Genomic DNA, 11,958 nt, shown 5'->3' with positions numbered 1-11,958 from the left:
TGCTTGCGTAATTGATTGTTTCTAGCATCTTTGCGGCTGCTTCGGAATTAGGAAGAAATAAATAAACTGGAAAAAATCCCTTAAGACTGGGTTGGGTACAAATGAACGGAATAGTACAGAATTAGGTCAATGCTTTTTCCTGTTTGTTCTTTTCTTTTGAGTCGAGCCTTTTTCTTACTCCACCTCAAGCAAATAAACGGGGTGAAGATGTTTATAATACAGGAATCAATAATCCGAACAAAAATTGTCATTAGTGGTATATTTGACCATTCGAGATTACGTCTTACAGAATAATTTTTTTTTTTTTTTTAACGAGGGTTTGCAACAGCAGAGGTCGTATAAACCCTCGGGGTGCCGGTGGTTTTGAAAAAATTCCCATTTGTAAGTATGTCAGGTAAGAATGCAGGTCCGCTGGATTCGAACCCGGGCCCGTTACCCTACAGTGATGAGCGCCGCGTCAACGCCGAAAACGTTGCGGCCACCGACGCCCCTAAAATCATTTTATTACCTACATTCGGCCTCAATCAATTTTTAATTAAAATTAGGCTTAATTTTGAAATGGTAATGTCGACTAATTTTCTTTCCTCAAGATGTTTGATCGCTTTTTCATTTTGAAACGTTAAAAAACCTGAGGCGAAAGAACAAAATTAAAATGGCGAATGACTGTATAATGCGATTTCCAGAGATGGAATCCGACTGATTAATAATTCCAGAATTAATTTACACAGATTTCTTATGACTTGGACCTAAGTAAGCTTTTTTTCGCTGTGCATTGATCAGCTCCAGCAATTTTTTTTCTGTGCGTACTGTCTCCGAGAGAGAGTTAGCAAGCATCAGCACTATTTTCTATTACAATTAATTAAGGTTTTTAGTTGAGATAAAAAAGTCAATGGCACGAGCGGGATTCGAACCCACGATCTTCGGCTTGATACGCCGCTGCTCNGCCGTGGCCAACTTGGCTTGAATCCCAGCACTTCCCTTGAAATATATATATTTTTAATGCTCTTAGCAGAGAATATAAAAAAACTATATACTAACTATATAACTAATTACAATTAATTAAGATTTTTAGTTGAGATAAAAAAGTCAATGGCACGAGCGGGATTCGAACCCACGATCTTCGGCTTGATACGCCGCTGCTCTACCACTTGAGCTATCGTGATCCACACGGAAACCAACTTCCCATCTCAACCGCACCTTTTGAATTTTCCCTCCTTTTTGTTTTTGAAGTTTTATATCTCCCTCTTGAGCAGAGTTCATCAATTTTTCCTTGCATAACCAGTCTTAGATTTTTGTACCTTTCTCCTCTCATTATATAACCAAAACAAAATTATATACAAGACAAGTTGCCTTTCTTTATGCGACGGAGAACTTCTTCATTAGAGATATGATCAACCTATGCAATTTTAAATATTCTGCAGTAAAGCCACATCTCAAATGCTTCCACTTTCATTACGTGGGCTTGTTTTAATTTCCAGGATTCTAATCCATATAACGACCATTCTCCAAAGGAATTTCACTCTCAACAGTCAGTATAACTGTTTGGAGTATCATATAGTCAGTTTTCTTAATTTTTATATTTCACTCACATTATAACTATTTTTATTACAGCTCAATTTTTCCATTGATCATTCTATTATCACAGCATCAACGGTATATCGTATGTTGTACAATTTATTTTTAAGCCCTCTGAAATTTCTGAGATAACTTGACTTGTGCATTCAGCGTATTTATTGAATAGGGCAGGTGAAAAAATAAATCCCGGGCGAACTCCTCTTTTATACTCAACTGCCCCAGAAATTCGTCCGTTCTCATCTATAATCTCTTTGATCTTTTGATATAATCTTCTTATAATTTGGACATCATTAACGTCTAGAACTTAAGGGGGATTCGACAGTTTCATTTCAATCGTAAAGTGTTATGAAAATAGTCACTGCCTTTTCAAAAAAATTGTCTTTTGACTAGTTCTTCCAATGGAGACGGAAGATAGAAATCTTTTGCCATAGTGTGTTTTAAATGTCCCAACATACCATGAGGTCATATCCACCTATCCCGGAAGTAACGATGCAAATAACGTCTCACCTGCAAAAAAGTGTGTGCGGGGCATCGATCAAGCTGGAGAATCATTCTTTGTTGCTGTTGCAGAAGAACATAATCTAACAGTGTTGGCGAAATCACCACAGAAAATTGAGGAACTGAGTACCATTTACACGAGTTTCGTAGAAATAAGGCACAATTTATTTATTTGTGAACCACCTGATAATGAGTACAAAATTCTCGGATTTTCCTCTGCCATCGATTGAAATTTCCAAATGATTAGTATGCCATTAAAGGTGAACTTGAATTCATCAGACCATAGTTTGTATGAAAGGACGTTTTCTTCAGCCCCCAAATCGACAATGGTCCAAGGAACGTTACACGCCTGTCATATTCACAGTCCCGAAGTCCCTGGTCAAGATGAGAGTTACGTTTTAAATTTGTTTTAAGAGTTACGGCTTAAAATTGTAAGTCCGGAGTACATCATTTTGTTTGTTTAAAATCTTAAAACCTTTCCAAAATTTCGGAACAACGTTGGTTCAAGAGAAATTGAGCCGTACTATCTAAAATGACACTGTCTTTATAAAAGAAAAACGTTACTGCTAACATTTTTTAAGAAGATACAAAAGCTTTTTTGCACTATGAAAACAGATCAGGGATCTTTTTTTATGAAATACGCTAATCCAAAATTCAAATATTTCAAGCAGTTATCGACTTATTTTCTTAAAACTAACAAATCTTGCTATATGGGCAATCGTCAATCATATGGTGAACTCAAATAATACACATGTTTGTTTGTATTTAATATAATTTGGTAATCGTTACATTGTAAAATTACGACAGAAGCTTCAAAACAACAATATGCCTATCTCTGTGTTAGGACACAGTTATGAAGAGTACAAGCGTAGACGGACTGTTATGAAGCAGTCGAGGATGACATCGGCCGAGGTAGGGTCATTCCCCCCTTTCGTCGTAGTATTAGCAGTGTTTGCTTGTTGGATGGAGGTAATAATCCGATTTATGTATCGTTTTATGTCGGAATTTGAAATCTTTACGTTGAAAGTGCCTCACAACACTGTCCTCTTGAGAAATTGCTACTGGGATTTAACCTATGGTATTATAACATTGATTTTAGCATGGATAACTGATTCGCACGTCGGGAAGCTGCCAGTCATATTCTGCGGTTTTAGCATTGTCTTAATCGGCATTTACTTAATGGCTCTGGCATTTTCTCTTATCGGCGTTCTAGGAAACCAATCTATCTTACTGACCGTGATATACTACATGGGGAAAATGCTCATCTATACCGCTTTTCCTGTAAACCCGGTCTACATTGTATTTGTGCTTGACCAGTACGAAATAACTCAAGACGTCAAGTTTATAGAAAACATGTGCGTCCTTATAGTCATCGCCAGAAACGTAAGTGAAATTTTCTTTGGCTTATGTACATTTATAATGCATAGAGGTTCATATTATCCTCAAATAAGCATGACAATGTTTGCAATTTCACTCACATTTTTTCTCTTTTCGCTTTTCTCTTTCAAGTCTAAACTTATACATCGCCATTTCAAAGAGAGGTCCATCGAATCCATGATTGAATGCTTTATGACTTACGGTTACCTCACTGACAACAAAGTCCGTCGGAACAGAAGTAAACTACTATTATGGAGAGCTGCAGCAATGAGCACAAATTCTGGTGGGTTCAGTTTTCGGATGCCTTCAATGGACGATGTAGACGTGATCGAGTATATTCTTACTCACGAAGTGATAGTACGCACAACCAGTTTGGTGCAACTTCTTGCTTTTTTATCGCCTTTTGTCGGTTACTTTTTCATTGTAAAAATGATTTACATCAGTTGGATAACCGAGGCGTCAGCGTTATCACGATGGGAATTTATGTTGTCTTCTAGAACGGTAGACATGACCGTCTCCTTTTTGTCCGTAATCACAATTTTAGTCTTCGAATTCATAATAATTCCGTTTTTTTTCACAAAAGACACCAATTACAAAATGGCCATTATCTACTTTTCAATAGGACATGTTCTGATTGGCGGAGCCCTAATAACTGTTTCTGGCATTGAAATGATGATTTACAGCCAACAGTCTTTCGTAGACGTGGGCACTTTGACAATACACAATGCATTGAACGTTTCGAGTACAATAGATTCCCAATTCACCGGCTCGTTAACTGTCAGCCCAGGAAAATCGCACTACGTGAGCAACATCGATGTGGACGATGAGTATGGCATATGTCGCGGAATAATTTATAACTCACGACTCTCGTGGCATTTGGGGTTATCATTTCAGTCTTTGGTCGTGAAGAAAAACGACGTTGTCATTTATGTGATCAGGACCGACGGTGATCTTGTCAGGGTGGATGATTTCGAACCGGAGTTTAACTTTACCAACAAACATTCCATGACCCAATTGCTTTTCATTAACGCCCTGCCCGATTCACCAGATCTGGAGCTTCTCTTCGAAGGGCTGACATTGAGAGGTAAACCGGTTTCACATACAATCAAAATGCCAAAACTTACAAAGCAAAAAGTTTTTTTCTTGGAATCGGGAACGTACCAAGTATCTTCAGAGTTGTACAAGAACAGTTTTAAGTTTCATTTCAAGCCGAAATCGTACAGCCACGTCATTTCCGGGGACACCATCATGAAATATGACGTCGATCTTCCTACTCGGGTTGATGCCATCTGGGACCTTCCGCCGATGGCACTTTATAGCATGTCCACATCAATCGTTCTCATTTACTACTTACGGTTTATTTTTGTACACTCACCGCCCCCAATTAGAGTATTTTGTTTGGCGTTGTTGTCCTTCGATGTCCACATCGTCAACGCCATTCTCGCTGTTTATTGGACCTACAGAAAACTCAATTTGTTGAAGAAAGATTATTTAATTTTTGGCGGGTGTTATCTGACTAACATCGTTCTATTCGCAGGTGTAATTCTTTCTGTTACATTGAATAAACCTTATGTGGGAACAAATGTTTCAAGATAATTTTTTATTTTGTTTTTTACACATTATAATTTTTCACCGGTTGCAAATATATCAATTTTGAAGAAATTATTTATAGTATATTTATATATATGTATTTAAGAACACGACAGCTTTGCTGTTTCACCCCCGAGCGCATATAAAATATGACAACACACATTCAGTACGCATTCATAAAACTGAATTCATTCACACCTATTTGGTAGATGGAGTACTCATTATTGCTCCAACGAACAGCATACAATAACAAACATATCTAATTTGGGTCGATGGGCTACTTTTACCGATCGATTCTGCCATCGACCCAAGTCACGTACACACCTCGAGAGGCGATGAGGCTGCTATTCCATCAGCCCCTCCCCAATCATTCTAATAAATAGACTCACTCATATGAAACACAGAAACACAAAACACATATTTTGAAAGCTATATAAAATTAAAAAAATCCCAATTTCCCTAAAAAGCGGGAGCGGGGACCCTGAAACTCGTCCCAGAACCATTCTTTAATCAGTAGGAATGCCTACACGCTCTGTATGGAGCCAAGGCATGACACGCCCCTATAATGTGGGACATATCGAGCAACCTTTCTCTGAATAAGGGGTACCGGCGCGGGCTTTGACCCAAAAGCAAGTACCCGTGTGTCAACCGCGTATGGCCAATCCTCAGTGAGGGTCCCTCGCCTCCTGCTCAGGGCCAACTACTGGTCGGGCTCTTGATTCTCAAGAGCCTCTTCGACGACGCCGCCCACGACGCACTTTTTTTTTGTAATTCCAATGAATAATTTTTAAAACTAATTCTACGAAAGTCTGTGCAATCCCTAGTAATCTGTTTTTTGAACGTTGAGAATTAGCTTTAAGCTATTGTTGCGGAATTCTCCCTGTTGAATAATTTTTTTTTTAAAGTTTGATTATTATTTTCATGTTTATCAGTTAATTCAAAACCTCCACAGGAAATTGCATTATATAGTCATTCGTAATTTTAATTTTGTTTTTTTGCTGGAGTTTTTAACGTTTAGAAATGAAAAACCGATCAAATATCGTGGGTAAAGGGAAGACAAATTAGTCAGCATTACCATTTCAAAATTAAGCCTAAATTTAATTAAACATTGATTCAAGCCGAAGGTGGATAATAAAATACTATTGGAAAAATTAATCAAGAGTGGACAAAGATAAACCACTAATGACGACGTTTTCTGGGATTATTGATTCCTGAATTATAAACATCTTCACCTCGTTTATTTGCTTGAGGTAGAGGAAGAAAAAAACTCGAATAAAGAGAAAAGAATAAACAAGAAAAAGCATTGACCTGATTCTGTTCTTTTCCGTTCATTCGTACCCACTCTTAAGGGGTTTTTCTCCAGATTATATATTTCTCTCCAAATCCGAAGTAGCCGGCAAGATTCTAGGAACTATCAATTCACGCTAGCAGGCCGATTCCACAATGGACTGTATCGCGACTTGGTTTTGCAACCGCTATTACAAGATCTGGTAGAGCCGCAAAGTTATATTTCAGTCAATTGGTGAAGTTGGGATGTTTCGCTGTGTTAAACAAAGTTGGAAGTTGAAGCTTGTAGTCCGGCAATTTAATTGGTCAAACCAAGCAGACTCGCTTAACCCGTGTAACTCATTTGTGACTACACTTACTCCCTTGTTTTGTATAGAGTTATTGCCCGGTCTATAATTCGTTAACCGATTAATAAACCTACTGTATGTTACACATTTTCCTTGAACAGCAAGGACAATATTCCGTATTGTTAATGCTATGATTCATTTTTCATATTTAATTATCAACAATATTATTTATTGTTTCCGGTGTAGCCAGAGTTGAACGGCGATTTCTGTACACCATTCCGCATAATAGTACAGTAATTCGGGTTTAGCATAACTTCCCCTCTTCTTCAGCAGCTTGTACAATACGATGGTCATCCACTAATGGGATTGCTTCATTCTTGCTAAAAATTTAATGTTATACTTTACTTATTCAGAAATCGTGAGATGCGGTCTGGTGTGATGTAGGTTTCAGAAAAACATTTTCTTTCCACTCGGACACCAACTTCCCATCTCAACCGCACCTTTTGAATTTTCCCTCCTTTTTGCCATTTTTCAATTTCCAATCCCGCTCGTGCCATTGACTTTTTTATCTCAACTAAAAACCTTAATTTATTGTAATATATTAATTGGTCAAGCGGACCACGAAATTAGTGAATTTTCTTTATTGTGCCAAACGTTTCGATCTTTATTGAGATCATCTTCAGAGCCTGAGATTTACAAACATTGTTTACATTTGAATGAATGAATGAATTTTAGGCTTTATTTACACAAAGTATTTACATTAACTTTACATTTCCAAAGAAAAAGCTAAATTGACAATTGCCTTAGCCGTCTGTCAAGTTGCTTTATCAATTTTTGTATCTTTAGAATGAACTTTGATTTTAAAAATTGAATTGGTCAACCAGGTATTTTCGGTACCGCAGGGCGTGAGAGAGGTAAACCACAAGCTTCCTCCAGTTATCCCTTCCGTTGAGGATTGCAATGACTTCTTCTACATCCAGCTTCAGTTTCCCAAAGTACCTTTGGCGGAACTCTCTCAGAACGGGGCACACGCATGAAGTAGAGAGTGTCCTCCGGGACGTTGAGGTTACATAAGGAGCAATTGATTGCGCGGTCCTGTCTCCACGGTTGGCAGTTCAGCTGAAGTAATTCACCCCTCGCCCTCAAGACCAGAGACACTTCATAGGCTGTCATATCAGAGCACTCCATGTAGTTTCGCCCTAAGTGAAAATCCAGTCTTGCGTACAAGTTGTGATGTAAGCTGTTTCTCGCGCGGGTTATCAGGTTTTCCTTTTGCTCTCCTCCCATTTTTTTTATCAGATACGTGGTATTAGAAGACTTCAGTTCTTTCTTACTTACTCCTACACCGTACAGCCTACCTAACTCTGACAGCTGCTTGTGCCATAATATGCCTTTATTTATTACTACGTCGGCCAAAAACTGCGTCAGTCTGTCAGGTGTGTGATTGAGTATTTTACTTATATATTTCAAGTGACTGTAAAGTGGTGTGACCCAGCACTCAATATATAGGATGTAGTCTTGGGTACTATTTGGCAGGCAGAGCAGTTTCTTGATGAAGTATTTCTGTACATTTTCTATTTCCTTCAAGTATAAGTAACCCCAGACCTGCGCACCATAGCATACTAGAGACCTTAGGGTGCTGTTTAATATCACCATCTTTTTCTCTAGTGGGATCTTCTTGTAGGTCATTATTTTAAGCCACAGACTATTAACGGCGTACTTAGCGCTGCTGGCCTTCTCTCTGGAGTGATGCTTCATCTTCAAGGACTTTGTGAAATTAATACCAATGTATTTGTAGCAGTTTATGCAGTCCGCTCTTTCACTTTTGAAGAACCATCTTTCGTTTTTCTTAACTCTTCCGCCTCCCTGCCGACAGACCATAATTTGTTTACATTTAACAAATGTAATACGTAGATAGCAAGTACCATTACTTTATACATTAGAAGCAGTCAAATGAGGTAAACAACTGCATGTGATTTATACTGATGTATAAGAGACGTTTGATAGTACAAACAACACCAGATAGTCAATGTCTTGGCTTTCAAATAATAATGGTTAAATTAAATTCAGCATCATCTTCTTATTTTTGGTCTACAGGAGTTAAACAGGGATGTTGTATTACCCTCTTTTTTGTAGCATACTAACGATACAATATCAGCTTTTGTTGATGTTAAATTTCTGCTTTATAAATTTTTAGACAAATTAAAAATTGTGCTTATGCCAATCTGTAAAACATGGATAAACTAGCATCCATGTGCAATGATAATTCTCTTAAATTGAATATTGTCAAATGATATATAATAAGTGAATCAATTAATAATCCTATTGTATGTGACACACTTTCATTTAAGAGCAAGATCAATGTTCCATATTTTTATTGCCATAATTCAATTTTCATATTTAATTAACAACATTATTATTTATTAAATGCACTAATTTGTGTTCGCTTGACCAATTAATATATTACAATTAATTGAGGCTTCTATTTGAGATAAAAAAGTCAATGGCACCAGCGGGATTCGAACCCACGATCTTCGGCTAGATACGCCGCTGCTCTACCACTTGAGGTATCGTGACTTCGATTCACTCGGACACTAACTTCCCATCTCAACCCCACCTTTTGAAAAATTGAAAAAAGGAGGGAAAATTCAAAAGGGTTGAGATGGGAAATTAGTGTCCGAGTGGATCAAGGTCACGATAGCTCAAGTGGTAGAGCAGCGGCGTATCTAGCCGAAGATCGTGGGTTCGAATCCCGCTGGTGCCATTGACTTTTTTATATCAACTAAAAACCGAATTAATTGAAATTATTCCAACAGTACTACACTACTTCAAAATTAATAATGTAATAGTAATGAAATATGCTGTCAGATGGGAATGAAATTTTTTCAAAGATTAATTAAAAAACAGAACTTTTAATAGTATTTGGTACTGATGGTTTTATTACTTTTTTTATATTTCATAGTTATTTCCTTATATTTTTATTTATTAGTCTTTTGTTTCATATACGTACTTATAATTATATACATAAATTTATATATTTGTTTCAATATTTACATAAAATTAAAATTAAATTCAGGATATGTAATGATATAAGATTATGACTTCATTATTATTGCTTTTGTAAATTATTTATGTTATTTTTATTATTTTTAGTATATTGTTTTTATCAATATTCTAAAATTTGTTTCATTTTATGATCTTATTTATAGAATATGTATATATGTATTTAATAGTCATTATTTGCCTGTCAATGTAAAAATAGATAAAGAACAAATAAATTATTAATTCTGCTTTTACATCAATATGATAAATTACAAGATATCTGTACGCAACTTGATAATCGGAAAACTTTTCCTCTCACGACTATTAAATACACTTAAGGAACAATGAAAATTTATGACATTTTAAAATTGATATTTTTATTCAACATTAAAATGATCGTATGTCAATGTAACACATGGGACCGTATAAAGACTTAATTTACCGTAAAAACTGATTACTACTAATGTAATTAATAATTGTAATTATTATTAATGGAATTAATAATTGTAATTATTATTAATGGAATTAATAATTGTAACTCAAATCTGAATTTTTAACTTATATGTAATTACAAAAGAACAACTTTTATTTAAACGCCTTTTTAAATCTTAATCATTATAAAATATCGAACAATTTTATAAATTGAATGAAATCATTTGTGGTTTTTTTTATCAACCATATTGAGGTTGGTAATTCAATTTTTCTGGCATAAACACATGAGTTTTTTTAAATTCAAATTTTAACTTCAACGGTCAATGCGAGGAAAAGACCAAAATAAACGGGAAGGAATGCGGGTATGATGATGGGTCTGTATGTGGGACACACGTATAATTAATTATAGACCATTGATTTTTCACATGCTCTGATCTATTTGATATTGCCTTGCGTTCCCGTGCTGGAGACCTGTTTACTAAAGTTTGGTTAATTTTCGGCGAGAAAATCATATTCCCTCTAAAATTGAAGAAGTTCAACCGAGTTCATATTTTATCCCCTGACAGGGAACTCTGAACTAATTAATTATTCTTTGCAGGTTCTATCAAAAACACTATATTTCTTATCTTCACAGAATAAGAGCGGGTTCGTCACATGACCTATCGCTTTAGTTCAAATTATGCTATTCATTATAAATAAATATTTTGGTGTCAGAATTAAGGTTTCAGAAAGATTTTTAACCCTCGACTCCAACCTTGAGTGTCAATTCAAGACAGACGATTTTTCAGCTTCTGGGAATTTCTCCATTTAATATGTAATGTCATTTTACTACAAAGCAGAAAAGAACCAATTTATCTATGTACGTTCGTGGTTAAGTAGATTCGGCTGCTCTCAAAACATCATTATCAAGATGGCCTGATCTAACTTTATTTTTAGGGCTCATGTCTCTTTGCCAGAATTTTTTAAAAGGGCTCTTGGAAGTTGAACGGGCAACGATGCTACGCTTTCTGCTTTGCATATCTGATGTGCAATCGGGTCCTATGAAACTTTTAGAAAAAAAATACAGCATCATGAAATCGCGTTAATCCTATGCCTTAAATTAATCATCCTTAAAGTTTTATTATAAAACTTTTAATTTACTTGCCCCCCTCTGTGGGCTAAAAGGATAAATCTAATAAATCTGGACTGTACTAATTATATTCATTGTGTTTTGTTAGGAAAGGAAGACAACCGCACATGGTAACTTTTGTCAGTTTTTATTTTACATTACAACAATATTGATAAATTACTTCTAAATTAATTTTAGATTAAATAAATCAGGGCTATTATAAATTAAATTCACTAGTTTCGCGGTCCGTTTAACCAATTAATATCTTTCAATAAATTAAGGTTTTTAGCTGAGGTAAAAAAGGCAGTGTCACGAGCGGGATTCGAACCCACGATCTTCGGCTAGATACGCCGCTACCACTTGAGCTATCGTGACCTCGATCCACTCGCTATTATATATTTTATTATTTGATTAAATCCACTGATATTTTAAAGAATGGAAATGTACCAGTCGTTAAAAGTTTAATTAACAATACGTNTAAACAAACAATATCATTTGGAAGAGGATTAATAAGTGTTGACATTCATACAAATGAGTAATCCTGTAAACGTAAACAGAATATTTTATATAGATTTTTTTTAATGAAAACTTAAAATCCTGCATTATTTTCCGGACAACCCAATAGTTCTTCTATATTAAGAAGCATAATATTAAGCTATTTTAAGATAATATAATCCTTAGAGCCTAGTTGCTGTGTCACTAAAAACAAGCTCTGCATGGATGGTCAGACCAAAATTGTTTAGTGATCAAATTATCTTAAAA

At 35.7% G+C, this 11,958-nt stretch overlaps 1 protein-coding gene across 1 annotated transcript; it reads left to right on the top strand.

The window, feature by feature from the left end:
• The first annotated feature begins 1,465 nt into the window (after window positions 1-1,465).
• Window positions 1,466-5,083, top strand: LOC106668445. The gene is made up of 2 exons (XM_014397222.2): window positions 1,466-3,456; window positions 3,583-5,083. The coding sequence occupies exons 1-2, from the start codon at window positions 2,899-2,901 to the stop codon at window positions 5,044-5,046; spliced, it is 2,022 nt and encodes a 673-aa protein (XP_014252708.1). The 5' UTR covers window positions 1,466-2,898; the 3' UTR covers window positions 5,047-5,083.
• The last annotated feature ends 6,875 nt before the right edge of the window (window positions 5,084-11,958 follow it).

Source organism: Cimex lectularius, unplaced genomic scaffold, assembly GCF_000648675.2.
Source record: "Cimex lectularius strain Harlan isolate CLEC.00 unplaced genomic scaffold, Clec_2.1 scaffold144, whole genome shotgun sequence".
NCBI lineage: Eukaryota > Metazoa > Arthropoda > Insecta > Hemiptera > Cimicidae > Cimex > Cimex lectularius.
This window is presented reverse-complemented; position numbering and strand designations above follow the sequence as displayed.

Coding starts and splice junctions, on each gene's coding strand:
- LOC106668445 (XM_014397222.2), top strand. CDS start 2,899: ATGCCTATCTCTGTGTTAGGACACAGTTATGAAGAGTACAAGCGTAGA. Junction 3,457..3,582: donor TTATAGTCATCGCCAGAAAC/GTAAGTGAAATT, acceptor TTCTCTTTCAAG/TCTAAACTTATACATCGCCA.